At 44.4% G+C, this 19,498-nt stretch overlaps 1 protein-coding gene across 9 annotated transcripts in view; it reads left to right on the top strand.

The window, feature by feature from the left end:
• The window catches only part of LOC307223002 (neuropeptide FF receptor 1-like), a 186,501-nt gene extending 171,527 nt beyond the window's left edge, over nucleotides 1–14,974 (top strand). For 2 of the 9 annotated variants that reach the window (XM_079988667.1, XM_079988666.1), the window contains exons 2-4: nucleotides 10,914–11,243; nucleotides 12,457–12,556; nucleotides 14,030–14,974. In XM_079988667.1, the coding sequence (XP_079844793.1) occupies nucleotides 10,931–11,243; nucleotides 12,457–12,556; nucleotides 14,030–14,918 (1,302 nt within the window). In that variant the 5' untranslated portion in view covers nucleotides 10,914–10,930 and the 3' untranslated portion in view covers nucleotides 14,919–14,974. Of the gene's footprint in view, nucleotides 1–130; nucleotides 422–2,650; nucleotides 5,421–6,098; nucleotides 6,122–6,994; nucleotides 7,197–8,273; nucleotides 8,342–10,913; nucleotides 11,244–12,456; nucleotides 12,557–14,029 lie in introns of those variants that run through there. The other 7 variants (XM_079988661.1, XM_079988659.1, XM_079988660.1 and 4 more) reach the window with 7 other exon arrangements.
• Nucleotides 14,975–19,498: the final 4,524 nt, after the last annotated feature.

Raw genomic sequence — 19,498 nt, 5'->3', positions numbered from 1 at the left:
GCAATGTGAGGAAGAGCTCTTGATACATCAAGAAAAAGCCTGCAGTGAGAGTCACCAGCATCAGGACAGTGCTGCTTGAGGTAAATTCACGTTCCACCACCCCGTTGGTTTCTTTTTATTCAGGCAATGTTTCTTTTGTTCCAGCTCTTTGCAGATTCTTGCCAAAAAGTCAAAAAAAGCATTTTGAGGATCAAGCTGCTGATGGCGACAACTGGAGAGTGACTGCTGTCAGACACATGAAGTCACACTTCAAATGGACAAAGAAAATGGTGAGCATTGAGCAATCTTCCCTCTTTCCACATTAAGATTAATTGCAGAGATTGAATCTCATCTCTCTGTACTGCCTTGTAGATCATTGGCTTATCCAGCTTCAATCAAATATTGCAGTCAAAATGGTATTCCATGGTTGAATGACATTTAGGTGAGTATCCCTTGCTTGGCTAGGGAGGTAATCTGTATGGTGTTTTGTATGCAACTGTTTGCGCTATCACTCTTTCACGTTGCAGGGAATCAGTCGCAGAAGTCAAAACCTTTTCCAGCAGATTTCTTCATATCTCTTAAGGGTTGTTTTTTTCCACGAGACAACATTTGCAGAGTGTTCTCTCAGGTTTTGCTTTTTGCCTTGTTGCATCACTCAAAAAACAGAGCAAAAGGCACCAGTGGTTGTCACTCCTGGTTCCCAGGATGGGATTAAAGTCCCTGCAGTGTCCTTGCTAACTTCCAAGGCAACTATCATGCCCCTCAATTTTCACCTATACCCCTCACTTCCCAAACTATTAGCATGGGAGGTTTTTTTGGGTAGTGATTTCAGTGATTAAGCTTGGTTCTGGAATCCACCATGGCATCTAAGGACTAATTCAAGCCACCTTTGCTCTGTGCCTGCTGCTCTAACATCCCAGGTAGGTTTACAGATTGGTCTTTTTTGGAATACTACCAGTCAGCTCCTGTTTTCAAATGGGTCAGTGGCTGCTAAAATGTTAAAGGAAAATACCAGTTTACCATCTTATATAGATCAGCCTTCTGCTCAGGGCCGTAGCTAGAGGGTGGCAAAGTGGGCCCCCGCCAGGGGCACAGGCAAGGAGGGGGCAAAATCAGCTTTAAAAATGTCCATAAATATGTCTATAAATTAATTGATTACTGCCTCATAAGGAAAGGTTTTTAATAGGTGACTTGAATGGGTTGGGGGTGGAGGAGAGGCGGAAAGAAGAGCTACAGTAATTTGTCCATGGCGAGGGGCGCAACCTGGATGGTTCCCCCAGGGGCACAAGATCACCCAGCTATGGCTCTGTTGACAACAGACCGATCTTAGTTGAGCAGGGCTACCTTGGTCCTCATAGACTAGCCTCTACCAGCTTAGATGCAGATGGTGGTATATTTCTTGCAAATGTTTCTCTGTTTATTGGTGCTTTTGCAGCTCAATCCCACTAAGTAGCCATCAGGTTATAACATCTTTTTTATTTTATTTTTAAAAAATGACATTGGTTGCTTTTTAACAACAGCTTGCTACTTCCTCTCTCATTGCCTCCACATTTGGGGGGAAAGTGTCCCCTGCTCAGTTGTTTCTTCTTCTTCTTCGAAAGGTTATAATTTTTTTTTTTTAAAAGGGAAAATTCAAACAACATTGAACTTACCAATACAAAAGGGGAAGAAAAGGAACACTTGAATGGGTAAAAAGGAGCAGAAGAAAAGGGAAAATAGTTTAAGCAAAAACAGCGAGACAATAACCCCCACCCACAAACACATTGAAAAGGCTGTAGGCTATTATAAAATCAAAAAACACAAATACAAATACAAAATACATACTAACATATAGCACTTAAGAACAGTTTCAAACAACCCTCACCCCAATAAACAGCACCCTCCCAAGTTAAAATCCCACCCCAGTCAAACCAGAGTTTGAGCCAAGGGGGCTGCTGGCCCCGGTTCCTGTCAGGAGGAAAAAGGTTCTGACCTCCTTGGCCTGGTCCTCGGACCTTAGTCGGCCCAAAGAGCCCTTGAGAAAGGGCACTTGGCAGAATGCTGCTTTTATTCTCAAAATACCTTCTTCTCCAATTACGACTGACAGCTTTCATACATAGCAAACACATCCAGCTTTCCGCCATCCAACCAACCCCTCACAGTCAATGGCCGCTCTGTGGCTGAGAGGGCGCCTGAGTCAGGCAGGCTTTGCCGATTCATTGTAGGCCGCAGGCTCAGGCTGACTCTGTTCCTTTTGTATTAAAGAAACAGAAGCTAATTTTAAGCCATGAGAGTGCTGCCCCCAAAGGAACAAGGTCTTTTTGTGTGGCTGCTTCAGGGGCAGCCCCACTCCTAGGGCAGGCAGGCAGGCAGGCAGGCAGGCTTTCTACAGCTGCCTCAGCAGCCGGTGTTTCCAGCGCTGCCTGCCTGCTCAGAGTCCTGGTCCTGCCCCATCCGCTCAGCTGCAGGCAGGTGCTGGCCAGGAGATCCAGGAGGTTGCTATGCAAAAGAACTACAGTGGTACCTCAGGTTAAGTACTTAATTCGTTCCGGAGGTCCGTTCTTAACCTGAAACTGTTCTTAACCTGAAGCACCACTTTAGCTAATGGGGCCTCCTGCTGCAGCCACACAATTTCTGTTCTCATCCTGAAGCAAAGTTCTTAACCCGAGGTACTATTTCTGGGTTAGCAGAGTCTGTAACCTGAAGCGTCTGTAACCTGAGGTACCACTGTAATTGATTTGTATGTAAGGTGCTCAGGGGGTACAATAGATCCCCAATAAATAGTCCTGACAGGAGTTTACAGTACTGATGGCATGCCAATGGTGTCAGAAGCCCAGCTGGAAATTTGCTGTATGTATCAGTGGCTCAGACTGTTGAGGATTGAAGCTTAGCTTCACTGATTAATCCAAATATCTACAGGACTTAAATGTTCATATTTTACCACCATTTGGAAATTTTGTTCTCCACACCCCCACCAGTCACTCTCTTTTGGGAGAGAAAAAGCTTATAACGTATTTCACAGTCATTGCAATTAGAGCCCATATTTCACAGCCTCCTCCTCATGTGAAATGGCATATATAATTGCACAAATTACTTTGCTGTCTGTGCCGCTGATGTCAGAACCCACCACTGTGGCTCGACATTCTATTAAATGACTGTAATGCTCAGCGACTTGTTAGTATTTGAGAGTGGGCCAATTCCATTCACACTGCACGGCTCTTCCCACTAGCATTGTAATATCTAGCAGCTGGAAAATGAAGTTTAAAAGAAGTACTGGAGGGGGATTGAGATCATTACTGCTGCTAGTGATTCTCTTGAAATGTCCTTTTGATTTGGGCATCATGTGGGCAAAATGCAGAACCTTGCTTTTTCCCCACATTTGCAGCAATCTGGGGTGGAGGCAGGTGAGAAGAAGGTGTGAGAATGGAGCTGTAAATAAAAACAGGCCTTGTGGGTCACATTCAGATCCACAAGCACACTGTTTGAGCATTAAAAAAGAGTAGGCACATGGGCAGTGGAGGAGTCCCTCTCCAAACACCCTGCCCTGGATGCATCCAGAACAACATCTATGTCTGGGTTGTAGAGTCAATGACATTTCTTGTGGCATTAGGCCCTGGTACCAGAAATTTATCCCACAATGAGGCCACAATAACTGTCATTGATCCTACATTGATCCAAAAAACCAAAGTGCTGCACCAACAGGCACAAAACAACCCCTTTGCAGCGCCACAAATCCAACTCAATGGTGTAACGTTGGAAAATGTCAGTCACTTCTCCTACCTGGGCAGTTACCTTTCCACAAGAGCTGACACTGATGCCGAAATCCAGCATCGCCCGAGCTCTGCGAGTGCAGCTTTCTCCCGATTGAAGTGCACAGTGTTTGAGGAGCAGTACATTTGCAGGGAAACCAAACTGCTTGTTTACAAAACTATTATACTACCAACCTTATTCTATGCTTGTGAAAGATGGACCACTTACAAACACCATCTCCAACTCCTCGAAAGATTCCATCAATGGTGTCTCCAGAAAATTTTACACATCACTTGAGAAGACAGGCAAACTAATGCCAGTGTACTGGAAGAAGCAGAGATCACCAGTGTTGAAGCAATGATTCTTCAACATCAACTTCGTTGGAATGGTCATGTTGTTCAGGTGCCTGATCATCTTCCAAAGCAACAACTCTATTCTGAACTTAAAAATGGAAAGTTTTTAAAAATAATTTTAAAGACTTCCTCAAGGCAAATCTTTAAAAAGTAATATAAATGCTGACAACTGGGAAACACTGCCCTCGAGTGCTTCAATTGGAGAACAGCCTTTACCAAAGGTGTCATGGACTTTGAAGATGCTCAAACTCAGGAAGAAAAGGAGAAACATGCTAAGAGGAAGGCATGTTTGGCAAACCCTCACTGTGATCAACTCCCACCTGGAAACCTATGTCCCCACTGTGGAAGGATATGTGGATCCAGAATTGGCCTTCACAGTCACCTACTCACAGACTCACTGTCACCTACTCACAGACTCACTGTTAAAACCATGTTCATGGAAGACAATCTTACTTGGCTACAAGAGATCACCAAAGAAGAAGATTGATCCTACACAGCAGGATTAGATGCTGCTCAGGACATATTCATAGGCTGAAATGCTGAGCTGAACTAGTAGAGTCAAATGCAAGAGAGTCTGCCTTCACAGCACTTAACCAACATGTTATGCAATGCAATTTGGTTTGTTCTAGGATGCTTGGTTCTGAGAAAGCCTGCTTTCATTGTTTACAAAATCTTGACAAAGGTGGAATTGATCAGCAGTGAAGCAAACATCAGTTTTCAAAGCAGAAGGGAAAGAGAAGTTCTGACTTAAAAGCAAGAGGTTGCTGTTTGTTTGTAATATGGACTCCATCAAATAAAATTGGCCTACAAGGAAAAGGCAGCAGTGTAGTGGAAATTGTACACTGTAAAAAAAGAGAAAATTTTCAAAGTGCTGTCACAATAGAAACCATGATCAAAGGAAAACCAAACCTTCTGCTGCAAAGACAACAGTTTGTTTTTGTTCTAGCCTATTGTGAATGAATCTCCCACAGAACTTTTATGATGGCTTTCCGTATTCTTATATATTTGGTTTAATTTCAAAGGCGGAGGTGAGAGTGCAAAACCCACCATATAACTAATGAACTCTGAGTTCCTGTCTAGGATTCGTCTACTCCTGCAGTCAGTCTCTGTCCTATCCCCTCCCTTGGGGTCCCAGGGCTGGCTTGAGGAAGACTGTGATTCAGATGATGCACCAGTCACTCCACTCAAGGGGGAGCCTCACCACCCCATCCTGCATTGCTCTGGTCTGATGCTGCTGCTCTTTCATCATCCTCCGAGCATGTATTCTTGCAGTCTCTCCTGCCCCATGGTCTAACTGCATGAAGAAATGCTTTCTTTTATGTGTCCCGAATCTTCCAGAATTCAGCTTCAGTTCTAAAGGTAACGGTAAAAAGGCTTCAGCATCTCTTCCCTTGGAAAGTTGTGGACTCTGGTTCATTGGAGGCTTTTAAGCAGAGATTGGACGGCCATCTATCATGGATGCTTTAGTTGAAATTTCTGCATTGCAGGGGGTTAGAATAGATGACCCTCAGAGTCCCTTCCAACTTTAAAATTGTATACTTCTGTGATTCTATGATAAGCTATGGTGAATCTGAAGAAAACTATTGAGGAAGGAAGGTCGGTTGGAGTGTTAATGCTGTGAACCTTACCTCTTCTGCTCAATCTGTATGTAGGCACAAGTAAAGGCACATCACACTGATTTTGATGCAGTTTGCACTCATTTCTTTCTACAATGGGAAAATAACAGTGTACTTTATCCAACATACATTTCCAAAGCAGCTTCATCATTTGTTTTGCAGGGATCTGTGTTTAGTTGTTGTTTTTTAAGCTCCTAACACTTTCCAAGAAGAGGGCCAGCAAATGAATGAATTAAAGCAGATTCTTCTCTGCATGCAAGCTAATGTTCTATGTGCAGGTGCATCAGGATCTGATCAGCATATGATGCAAAGCTGGGTGGCAAGTGTGTTAATGGCCTAGAAGTATATTAAGGTATCTTTTGTGGAAGCAAATGTTGATAGATTGTGGGTGGCAATGACATCATATGTTACCTGCTCCCAGGTTTATGAAGTGAGGAATACAAGGCAGATGACACCAAACTGGGAGGGGTGGCTAACCACCCAGAGGACAGGATCACACTTGACAGGTTAGAGAACTGGGCCAAAACAAACAAGATGAATTTTAACAGGGAGAAATGTAAAGTATTGCACTTGGGCAAAAAAAATGAGAGGCACAAATACAAGATGGGTGACACCTGGCTTCAGAGCAGTACATGTGAAAAGGATCTAGGAGTCTTGGTTGACCACAAACTTGACATGAGCCAACAGTGTGATGCGGCAGCTAAAAAAGCCAATGCAATTCTGGGCTGCATCAATAGGAGTATAGCATCTAGATCAAGGGAAGTAATAGTGCCACTGTATTCTGCTCTGGTCAGACCTCACCTGGAGTACTGTGTCCAGTTCTGGGCACCACAGTTCAAGAAGGGCACTGACAAACTGGAACGTGTCCAGAGGAGGGCAACCAAAATGGTCAAAGGCCTGGAAACGATGCCTTATGAGGAACGGCTAAGGGAGCTGGGCATGTTTAGCCTGGAGAAGAGGAGGTTAAGGGGTGATATGATAGCCATGTTCAAATATATAAAAGGATGTCACATAGAGGAGGGAGAAAGGTTGCTTTCTGCTGCTCCAGAGAAGCGGACACGGAGCAATGGTTCCAAACTACAAGAAAGAAGATTCCACCTAAACATTAGGAAGAACTTCCTGACAGTAAGAGCTGTTTGACAGTGGAATTTGCTGCCAAGGAGTGTGGTGGAGTCTCCTTCTTTGGAGGTCTTTAAGCAGAGTCTTGACAACCATATGTCAGGAGTGCTCTGATGGTGTTTCCTGCTTGGCAGGGGGTTGGACTCGATGGCCCTTGTGGTCTCTTCCAACTCTATGATTCTATGATTCTATTCTAAGGCTGAGAGAATCCACAAGAAGATCAAATGCCATTCAGGAGAAAACATCGGATTTCAGCAAGGAGCAAATCTTCCTGTATCCGTGGAAACAATGTGATTGCTTTTTTTGCTGGGCAAATGGAACTGTAAAACCTCCTTAAGAACTTCCAGATAGACCGGAGTAGGGGACAGATATTACAAATGGAATGACCTTGGTTTAACAGGTAAGCGGTGCAAAGTGTATGTTTTCTGGACAAACTGGGGCAATTTTTGCAATTTTCTTAGTAAGCTGTGTTTTCCTGAACTGATGCTTCTGGCCTCCAATATTATGTGTTAAACAAGCCTTGAAAATGAAACGTATTGAAAAAGAGTTTGGCTCGGGGTGTGTGGGAAAAGGGACCCTCTGGGTCATGAGTGTTACATGAAAAAATAATATTTAATTATCTCCAGGAACTGGAAATATTGATCAGGTACAAAAAGCTGCTTCGAATTCAATTGCTGCCTCTACAAGACGCTTTAAAACAAGCTGAATGTTGAATATTCAGCTTTGCAATAAATGTGATTTATTTGTGAGAAAGATGTTGTTCTTAAAAGCCCAGCTGCTGTACTTTTGTTCCTGTGTCCCCCTTCTCTCCCCAACCCAGTTTATAGAGAGAGAGAGCTCCCAAATTCTTTCCTATGATACTTTTTGGACTAAGGCTTATGCAAAAGAATGATTGCAGTGCAACCCTTTATATTTCTACTCAGAAGCAAGTCATATTAAGTTCAAAAGGACTCCTTCCCAAATAAGTGAATATAGGATTGTAGTCTAAATGTTTATTTTTATAATTTTAGGGTCAGACAAAGACATATTTGTTTTCACTGGCATTTTGGCAGCTTCAGTGATTTGTTATTATCCTGTTAAGTTGTTTTTAAATAATGTTTCTGTGAATTTTTAACTTTGGTTGTAAAACACTTTGAGACTTTTTTTAAAATGAGAAGCAATGTATTCATTTAAGAACCCTAAACCAAAAGCTTATCTGAATACAGAATGTGGGACCAGGCTGTGATTGTAAATTTCCTCCAAGACCCTCAAAACAAAAGGGCTGTTGGAGACAATAAAGTTATTTATTTATTGAACAAAATGCATATATTGCTTGTCTGTATGTGAACTAAGTGGTTTACAAAAATGTAAACTCAAACAATTATTGACTAAAAATCAGTAAAACTTGGCAATTAAAATGTTCACAATGTGCTTAAAATCAACAGTAGCTAAAAAGAGATAAAACACATGTAACTTCTACATGTTTACATGTTTTAAGCAGGTACTAAAAACAAGACAGTGAAGGTCCCTGCCTGATGTCAAGAGGCAAGGAGTTCAAAAGTGCAGGTGCTGCCGCACTCAAATATTGATTTCTTACCAGTGTTGTGTGGCGCCAGTAACAGTGTCAGTTCTGCAGATCAAAGCAGTTTGAAATGTTCAGATTTCCTGATATCTCCCTACAATTTGAAATTTGGAAAGTTATGTAAAAATTTCCTTTTTTATATAATTTGTATTGGTTTATCACAATTTAATACATTTTAACTTTAACCATTTCAAACATTAAAATGAAAGGTTCTTTTGAACCTTCGGACCTCTTTCCCTCCCTCCATGGATTCCATATTTAAGAAAAAACATTCTGCATCTTTTACCATTGTCCATCTGTTGTATGTCCATAGTTACTGTAATGGTTCTAGGGGTTGCTTGTGCGTAAATCGGCGCCACGCTTGGCTGGGTTACCTGGGTGAACCCTTTCTGTCCGGACAGCCACTCATCCGTGACTGTCTCAATCGCTGGCAGAATCCGTCAGTGGGCGTTTCTTGAACTTCTTCCAGCAAAGAAGCTCTTTGACGCCTAGTCTCCGCCTACTCTCCCTGCGCGGAAGCCTTCTGCGCAGGGAGGGTGTGGGCAGCGGAGGACCCTTGCTCTCCCCACTGGTCTCCGGAGAGGAGTCATGGAGCCCCCTCGCCAATTCCCCCATCTGCCCCCCTTCTCCACTGGTGCTACGCTGATTTCCTTCCCCAGAAGATGGGCTGCTTCTCTCCCTCCCGGGACGCTCTCCGGAATCCCTCTGGAGCCCTCCCTCCTCCTCTGGCTCCAATGGCAGTTCCCTGACAGTTACCATAATTAATTCCACATTACAAGTGTCATTACATCCCTGCCAATGATTTTAACTGTTTACAGTGGTCTTTTAAATAAACTAAGAATTTAAATAAAATAAACTAAGTCTTTTAAAAATATGTGATCATCCTGGTTTCAGATCTTCCCCATCTGTTTCGCCATCTCTGCCTACTCCATCAGTTTCGTCTGCCATTCTTCTTTTGTTGGTACTTCTTCCTTCCATCTCTGGGCTGGTAGCATTCTCCCTGCCGTCATTGCATACATAAAAAGTCTTTTGTCCTCTCTTGGTATCTCTTCACCTATTATACGTAACCAAAAAGCTTATGGTATTTTAACAAATGTATTTTAAAACATTTTCTTTAATTCATTATATATCATTTCCCAGAAAGCCTTTACCAGTGTACATGTCCACCACATATGATAAAAAGTACCGTACCTTCCTTCCCTTTACATTTCCAACACAGATTTTAACTCGTTTTGTATATTTTTGCAATTTTAAAGGTAAAGGTAAAGGTACCCCTGCCCATACGGGCCAGTCTTGACAGACTCTGGGGTTGTGCGCCCATCTCACTTAAGAGGCCAGGGGCCAGCGCTGTCCGGAGACACTTCCGGGTCACGTGGCCAGCGTGACATCGCTGCTCTGGCGAGCCAGAGCCGCACACGGAAACGCCGTTTACCTTCCCGCTGGTAAGCGGTCCCTATTTATCTACTTGCACCTGGAGGTGCTTTCGAACTGCTAGGTTGGCAGGCGCTGGGACCGAGCAGCGGGAGCACACCCCGCCGCAGGGATTCGAACCGCCGACCTTTTGATCGGCAAGTCCTAGGCGCTGAGGCTTTAACCCACAGCGCCACCTGCGTCCCCTTTTTTTGCAATTTTACTCAGTGTTAAATACCACCTATACATCATTTCCATATAGTTTTCTTTCAACGAAGAGCATGCAGTAAATTTTATTTCCTCTTTCCATAACTTTTCCCAAGATGCAAGTTGAATATTGTACCCAAAATCTCTAGCCCAATGTATCATGACTGCCTTAACTTCATCATCTTTTGTATACCATTCTAATAGTAATTTGTACATTTTTGACAACACTTTCACATTATTTTCCAACAGATCTATTTCAAACCTCGATCTCACTGTATCAAAACCTTTTTTTATTTGGTCTACCTTAAAAAAATCATTTAATTGGTGATACTGTAACCAATCCATTAATAATTCTCTTATATCTTCTATGTAAGAATTTCCACACGCAATTTTGAAATGAGTTTTTTCCCTCTGTCCAAATTTAGTTTTGGTGATATTTTTATATGTATGTCTCTGTGTGCCTCTGTTGCTGCATGCACCGTAATCTCCAACCAGTGAGACACCCCAGAGGTTCCTGTGCTTACCCAGAGTCCAGTTTCCTTGGAAGGAAGGGCCATGGAAACTGTGGCATCTTTAGAATATGTGGTTTTATTTTCACATCTATACAACCTGAGCATAGGATGGAGGGGTTCACAACATTAACACTCCAGCAGATCTTGCTTCCCCATTTGGTTTCCAAGGAAGCTCACAACTTTAGGTCTAGCACAGATCAAGATGTCCTTTCCTCTCCAGGTTCCAGCATCTGCCCAATCTCTCCCTCCCCCCCTCCTCCCCCCCCCTCTCTCTCTCTCTCTCACACACACACACACACCCTTGGCCTATTATTCATCCTAGGTATCTAGCCAGGTGAGGTGGGAAAAAGCCCACCCACTTATTTCTATGGGAGCAGGGCAACCTCTTTGGATATAGATTTTTTAAAGTGTTTTGGTTGCTTTGTAGGTGAAGCTGCTAACAGTATGGAGATGAAGAACATTATCCAAAAGGAAACCTTGGCCAATGAGACTGAAATATGGATTGCAGGAAGCCACATCAATAGCACTTTCCTCCCTTACTACCAACATTCTCCTGCTGTTGCTGCCATTTTAATCATGGCGTACCTAATTGTCTTTCTCTCATGCATGGCTGGGAACGCCTTGGTTTGCATGGTGGTGGTGAATAATGAGCGTATGCGCATTGTCACCAACTTCTTCATCCTCAACTTGGCCATCAGTGACCTGCTGGTGGGCATCTTCTGTGTTCCACCCACTCTGATGGACAACCTGATCACAGGTGAGGGCCATTCTATGACAGAAGTGGGGAAACTGGGCTTTCAGAAGTGGCATGCTGTTGCCTGCCAGGAAACCAGTTTAGGAAAGCTGGTCTAAGACTCCTCTCCTCTGCCACTTCAGTAAGCCCTCTCCCTATGATGGTCTAGAATCAAGTGGCAGAATACAAACTTTGCATGGAGGGGCTCCATTGCACACATTTCCATGTGAAAGGCTCTCTTCTGACTGGGACCTTGGAGAGCTGTTGCCAGTCAGGTGCAATCAATATTGGACTGGCTGGACGTGGAGGGGGGCAGTTTCATAAGTTCACAGTGAAAAATGGGGTTTCTGGTGGAGCCTTAGGACCCATTTTTTTACACTAGCCTTTGGGATAGTTTGATGCACTTCTAGATCAGATGTATTGGGAGTGTTTTGGGTTGCATTAAGGTGATTATTGCAAAGTATTGAGCAAGGTTTAAAATGGCTTGGTTGAATGTATTTTTTTAATTATGTTTTTGTACACTTATCTGGGATTTTCACTGACAAGGGTGATTAACAAATTGAACAAAGCAAAAATAGAATAAAACACATCTCTAAAGTGTTGAAATACCACTGCAGAGAAGCAGGACTGCCTTGCTTGTTTCTTATGCTCAGGAAGGCAGAATGCTCAGCTCTGTGATTTCTTCCCATTGTTCTTTGGTGTGGTAAATCTGCCCTAGAAATACCGTACTTACTCGAGTCTAATGCGCCATCGACTCTAATGCACACCTCAGTTTTCTGAACCTTGAAACCCCAAAAAAGTATTTGCTGGTGAATGTGAATGTGCCATCAAATCTAATGTGCACCTTAATTTCCGCAACATAATTTGGCCAAAAATGGTGAGCATTAGATTCAAGTAAATACAGTAAATGTTCAGAGGTGCTAGAGCTGATCCTTGCCTTCTAGATATGCCTATTTCCTCTTGGTTTTAATGTATCTATGTGGAGTTTATTGTCTGGTTGTAATTTGCTTTGGCTTGCCCTGGGCAAGGTAAAATGAGTAACAAATTCAATGACAGATGATAGATAGATGGATAGGTAGGTAGGTAGGTAGGTAGGTAGGTAGGTAGGTAGATATTCAGGCTTGTCAAGAATGCAGCACTGGGTTCCTATGGTAATGGAAACCTCTTTGCAAATTAAAAATGCCCTATTTATGAATCACAGGAAGTTGACTTATTCTGTGTATCTCCTACATGACAGGCTGGCCTTTCAACCAGGTTATCTGTACCATGAGTGGCCTGGTCCAAGGAATGTCCGTCTCTGCTTCTGTCTTCACCCTCGTGGCTATAGCCATGGACAGGTAAGGCTTTTGGTTTCATTGTGGGTATTACAACAAACGAGAATGAATTTGCTTTTGCTTTGCACACACTGGATATCCATGGGTCACTGGTGGACATGTTCCTTAGCTGAAGGTTGACCTGCCTCTTGACTTTGCAGCATGCTAGCCAATCAACTGTTGGCTCAGCCCCAATTTTGCCCTGCCCGCCATGCTTTGGGAGGGCTGTCTAAACTTTTAATGGTTGTTGAAGATGCTTTGCACTGACATTATAAATAAAAAGATCAATGTTTAAGAAGTGCAAACCTTCCCCTTTTCAGGAGAGAGTTTTCATGCTGAACTTGTGAGTAGTCAGACAGCTGATGCAGCCAGCTTCTGGTTCAAGCTTGCTTGTGTTCAGAGATGAATAGGTGAGCAATGAGAGCACTCTTGGAACAACTCCCTGGCTCTAAAGTTTTGACATGTGGTATCCTTTAAATCAAGCCACAAATTCAAAGTTGGAATCCCTAAGCTATAGATGGAAAACCAGCTCTTTGTTGCTGCCACCATCAAAACTTAATGGAGTCTCCATGCTAGGAAGGATGATGGTTGCAGTGGCAGGCCTACCCACCCTCATCGAATGTTGATTATTCAGAAGTGCATTCCCTGGAGTGAAATCAACATCTCAGAACTACTCTTGAATTTACACTAGACACTAGCAAGGTTGGAACTGACATTTCAAAATGCTGGTTATGACCTGTAAAGCCCTACACAGCTTAGGTTCAGGCTATCTGAAAGACCATCTCTCCTTATACAAACCTGCCCAGGCTCTGAGATCATTACACGGCAGGAGGAGGAGGAGCTGCCAGACACTGAGGTTGTGCCCCGCTTGGCTCCACAATCAGCCTCCTCTTCCTCCTGCTGCCATCACCATTGGCTGTGTCTGCTTCCCCCCTCTTTCCCCTCCAAGGCAGGAGGAGGAGGAAGAGGAGGAGGAGGAGCCACACTATGCTAAGCTCCATGCTCTGCCTCCTCCATGCCCTGATTTTTTAAAAACATGGGGGCACCTCTCAAAAAATATTGGGCTCCTAGGAGTTGGCACCTGTACAGCATCTCTCTGGGTCTCCCCATCTCTGCAACCTGATATGCTCTTTAACCAGACATGGCAGCGATTGAATGGAGGGCTACCTGCATGCAACATATGCATTCTCCCACTGAACTGTGGTCTCTTCTGTGCATAGACTCAGGTCATGTAGTTAGCAGGCTGCTGCCATCCTCCAGCTAGAGGCAACGAAGGTGTGCACTCCTTCCTGCTACACATGAGATTAATGTGTGAAATGGGCCTATTTGAACGGAAGTCCTGCTTTAAAACATATTTATTTATTTAACACATTGGTGCCTTGCATTTCTCCACCAGACCCAAGAGTTATTTACACAGCTCTTCCTTCCCCAGTTCATGGGAGGATGATGTGTCTGTGGTTTGCTCTTGCTAATGCTTCCTGCTTCTTACTCTTCCAGATTCCACTGCATTGTCCTGCCTTTCCGGGAGAGGCTCAGCCTTGTGAAGGCTGTGGTGATTATTGTTGTGGTGTGGCTCCTGGCCATCGCCATCATGTGCCCTTCTGCCATCATGCTCACTGTTGGTCGCGTGGAGGACCACTACATGGTGCTGAGTGACGGCAAGAATACCACCTACCCACTCTATGCGTGCTACGAAGCCTGGTCTGACAGCAGCATGAGAAAAGTCTATACCACCATCCTATTTGTCCACATCTACCTGGTGCCCTTGGTGCTCATCTTGTTCATGTATGGAAGCATCTGCCTGAAACTCTGCCGTTCCACAGCGCCCATTACCCAAAACCTGACTTGCCCTGTCAAAGCCAATGGCACGCCTAAGAAGAGAATCAAGGTCATCAAGATGCTGGTCTTGGTGGCCCTCCTCTTCATGATCTCCTGGCTGCCCCTCTGGACTCTGATGCTGCTGGTGGATTATAACAATTTGGACGATGACCACCTAGACTTACTGACTGGCTATTTCTTCCCTTTTGCCCACTGGCTGGCCTTCTCTAACAGCAGCATCAACCCAATCATCTATGGCTACTACAATGAGAATTTCAGGCGGGGATTCCAGATAGCTTTTAAGTTCCACCTTTGCTCCCAAGAGAAGGTACACCAGGAAACTTACTCGGAGCAGTCACAGGGGCCCACCAGTTTTAGGATGTGCAACAAAGTCTTTGCAGAGGCAACTTCTTATAACTCGGTGTCCTCATGGCACACTCAGAACACTGGCCCTCGCGTCTCCAGGAGCATTCAGCCCAAGTGCCCCGGCCTCAGCTTAGAGGACATTGATAAGATAATGACTTATCGTGGAATTAATCAGGCTTGGGAGAAGACAGAAAACTGCTAAAACATTGAGGGGGGGTGTGTGTGTGGAAATAAGGCAAAATAAGAGAACAAAACTTATCGTGGACTATTATGTGATTAATTTGAGGGGACAGAGAGTAACTCGCAACTTGCAGGCATTTAACTTGTGCACATTCAGTTTTATGCACTTGGCAATTAAAAAAAAAATTAAAAGGGGGGTGGAGAGGGGGTGGGCATGCAGGGGAAAAACCCTAAAAGAGATATCAACTTGCAGGTTTAGAAAAGGTCCAAAAGAGCTGCTGCTAGTTAGATCCCTGGTCCTGTGGGATCTGATCTAGTGCAATCTCACCTGCCAGGCTCAAGTTCAGGGATCCCTTGATCACAGGGCCAGTCCCAGACATTTTGGCACCTGAAGCGAATCAGAACTTGGTGCTCCCCATTGTGGTTTGTTAAGGGTGTTTTTAATATTCAGTCAAGGCTCCTCATGCCCCTCCATCCCAACATGAATCTTTGTTCTCCCCTTCATCCTGAGCTTCAGTCCCCCCTCTCCCTTTATTTCTGATTCTGATCTTCACTTGAAGAATATTAGAAATAGCAGGGAGTGGAAATCAGCACCAGAAACAAGTGGGGAGTGAAGATCAGCATCATAAACAAGGGAGGGAGTGGAGACCTTCACGCCCCTCTTTTCCCCCCTGCTGATCTTCACTCCCCACTTGTTTCTGGTGCTGATCAGACTAGCAGCTGTTGGGAACACAATGCAGGTTAGGCGGACCTTTGGCCCCATCTAGCAGCACACTAATGTTCATTCATTACTGTTCAGGATTTGCCTCCTTTGGGGTGGGGAGAAGAATTTGTTTTATTTTCTTAATTGCTTCCCATAAAACATTCCAAAGTGATAAAAAAACAAAATACATCTCCCTATATACATAAGAATATAAGGCTGCCATTCTGCAGCCTCCACTGGAGGATCTGTAGGGCCGCATCACAACCCTGGCTTTTCCTGAAGTCCTGGTGCATTAGTGGAGCAAAAGAGAAGGCAAGTTGCACAGCTACAGTGGCCATGGCATGGGAGTGAGAAGGGAGGGACACTGGCAGGGTGAAAGAGGTGATTTAAAACAGTGACAGAAGTCTGAACAAAGCAGGGGTGAAGGAAACTGAGAGGGAAATAATTGAGAGAGTTGAGTAATGTACATTAGTACAGTGGGATATTTGCGTATGGGAAGCTCAAGGGGATTTATGTGGGGGGAATGGCAGTGGGTTGGCAAGCAGAGTGAGCAGGGATGCATATTATACAGTAAATAGGTACAATTTAAAACCCAATACAAATACAGATTGGGATTACAAGCTTCACTTAATAGGCTTGAAAGGAAAGGAGGGTGTTCATTAGGTGATGAAAAGACCATAAAGATAGCACCTGTGTTCCAAAGACCACACTGAAGGTCTGACACCTGTATTGTGCAGAAAACACTTCCTGATGAGATGACGTCTGCAGGAGGCAGAGTGCTGGTTGTGCAATGGCTGGCTTGGTATACAAGGCATGAGATCATCTTTTGTGCCTCCAGTTTTAATTTGCTAAACAAAAGTTGTTTCAGCTGCTAGAGGTTTCTAACAGCAAACAATTCTTTTCCATAAAATAGAAATAATCCCCAAGAAGCCAACAAACTTTGTTACTCACTGAACAAACTTACTAAATGGGTAACAAAACATAGTCATGAATCATCTGGATCGACAAAGCTTGTACAAAGGCCTGTATTAAATAAACAACCCAGAAGGAGCCGTGAAAACAAAACATAAATCTAAGATTCTATAAGGTGCTGAGTGACATGTCAATTTGCAGATGGTGAGACTGTGGTCACTAATCCCCTTGCCAGAGAAAAGCATGTTATTCCCCTTCCTAATCTCTTGTCACGCTGCCTGGATGAGAAAGGACAAATCTGAAACCACCTGAAGGTGACACAATGTCCAGATGGAAGTGCCCACCTTGGTGTCTGCCTTTGTGACTCTATCTCCTGGAGAGAAGCAATGGGTTGATGGAGGATTAGAGGCGCACAGGGATCATTCCCATAGTTAAGGCGAGCAGAAAAAGCAAGACCCCATCATTAGAAGTCTCAACATCCGATAGCTTATAAAGATGGCCTCTTTAAGGCAAATAACTTGAAATTTGCATTATGTACTTGAACACTCTATGCATATGCTAAACTTCAGACTGATCCAATAAAAGCTGAGAGAGATATAGCAAGTTATAAAGTGGTGACATTCAACACTTTGGCCCCTTATTTTTTAGTTATTAAGCCAGCGTATCATATATTTCTTTCTAATTTAAGTGAAAACTACTGGTGTACACTACTCAGGCTTGTTACAGAACAGATCTTTTAGCTAGTTTGGTAGTGAAGTTCTGATCAATGTTTGGAAAGTCTATGGAAAACAAGTAATTGCAAAATAGTATTACACATGACTGAAATCCAAAGTGAAGCCAAACTTTTACAATGAATACAGTTTTTAAAGTTTGAATCCGTGTGAGGGGGTGAGCTCCCGTTCCTCTGTGCCAGTGTCTGCCAACCTAGAAGTTTGAAAGCATGCCAGTGCAAGTAGATAAACAGGGACCCCTGTGGCAGGAAGGTAAACGGCATTTCTGTGCACTCTGGTTTCTGTCACGGTGTCCTGTTGTGCCAGAAGCGGTTTAGTCCTGCTGGCCACATGACCAGGAAACCTGTCTGCAGACAAACGCCGGCTCCCTCGGTCTGAAAGCAAGATGAGCGCCGCAACCCCATAGTCGTGTTTCACCGCACTTAACCATCCAGGTGTCCTTTACCTTTACCTTTTAATAAACACCCCCACACACACCCCACACCCCAATGATGAAACCCCTCTCACAAGCACCTCACCCCACACTGAAGCACACAGAAGTACAGAAGAAGTACCCAACACATAGGTGAGGCCATTGACCCATCTAGCCCTGCGTCCTGTTCTGGGATGGCCAACAAGATGCCCCTGGGAAGCCCACAGACCCACCGACCGCTCCACAATGGCAATGCACCCCCATCTGATATTCATGCTGTGTGTTTTTAATCAATTCAGTGATCAAAACACCACAGGCAATCCTACCCTACAACCGTGCATTTACCTTGTACAGCAAACCCCTAATCCCATCTCATGCTGCAAGCCCCTAAGCACTGCCCCACACTGAATCCCCCACTGATCCTCTGCACACCGAAACCCACCCCCACTGCTGCACACTGAAACCCCTTCTACACACACCGCCCCAAACAACCCCCACATACCCCACATTTCTCTGATGAAAATAGGGATGTCTCATTCCATAATGATAATTTTACTATTTATATGCCACACATCTGACTGGGTTGCCCCAGCCACTCTGGGCAGCTTCCAACATACATAAAAACATAAGAAAACATTAAACATAAAAAGCTTCCCTATGCAGGGCTGCCTTCAGGTGTCTTCTAATGGCTGTATTGTAACTTATCTCCTTGGCTCGGGGGTTGCATAGCTCCATACCCTCCAACATTTCTCCAGTGATAATAGGGACATCCTTAGGTGGTCTAAACCACAGAGCCTAGGACTTGCCAATCAGTGAGTTCCTGTTGTTCGGCCCCACCTCCTGCCCACCTAGCAGTTCGAAAGCATGTCAAAAGTGCAAGTAGATAAATAGGTACCGCTCAGGCGGGAAGGTAAATGGCGTTTCTGTGCGCTGCTCTGGTTCTCCAGAAACGGCTTAGTCATGCTGGCCACATGACCCGGAAAAACTGTCTGCGGACAAATGCCTGCTCCCTCGGCCTATAGAGCGAGATGAGCGTTGCAACCCCAGAGTCGTCCGCAACTGGACCTAACAGTCATGGGTACCTTTACCTTTAAGGAAAAGCAGAATATTCCAGGATCAAATCAGAAACCCGTGATGGCTTTTCTAAATCAGGGGCATCCCTGGAAAATAGGGACACTTGGAAGGTCTGCTCCACCCGACACTGAAACCCTAGACACAGACCAGGCCCCTGATGGAACCCCCATCCCACTGCTCCACAGTGAAAAATATAAACAGCTTGTCCCATACTGAAACCTGCCCCATAATGAAGCCCCCCATGCTGAAACACCCCAGCCATTTTTCCTTGAACCCTGCTCCCTTCCCAGCCCTTTTAAATTTTTAAATTTTATTTTGCCATGCACTGAATGCGCAAAGGTTAAATGTGCTTAATTTGCGGACTTGCTGTACTACAAAGATGCAAGAGTAGGAAAGAAAGGAATTACGGGTCAGAGACTGGGATGCACTTAACTCCTCTGGAAGTGAAGCCCATGGAACTTTCTGACAGAGTTGGCTAGCCTGTGCTCCTGCGCATCTTCCCTCTCCCATAAAACCTGACCATTGGCCATATTGCCTGGGGTTTCAGGAGGTGCAGGGTAAGGACAAAAGCAGTTTCAGAAAGAGGGTTGGGAAGGTGGAAAGTGAGCTTAGTGTTGCATGGGGGAGGAAGGGGGGTGTTGGTGAGTGGAGTCAGCAGGAGGGCAGAGCCCCCTGGTAAAAACATAAATACATGAAGACCCAGAGGGGGGAAATCCATATGGAGCGAGGCGGGTGGGCAGGCGGGCAACCTGAACACTAATGAGAAACTG

The sequence above is a fragment of the Podarcis cretensis genome, assembly GCF_951804945.1.
Source record: "Podarcis cretensis genome assembly, chromosome: 8".
Lineage (NCBI taxonomy): Eukaryota > Metazoa > Chordata > Lepidosauria > Squamata > Lacertidae > Podarcis > Podarcis cretensis.
Note: the sequence above shows the minus strand (reverse complement) of the source record. Positions and strands in the feature narration are given on the sequence as shown.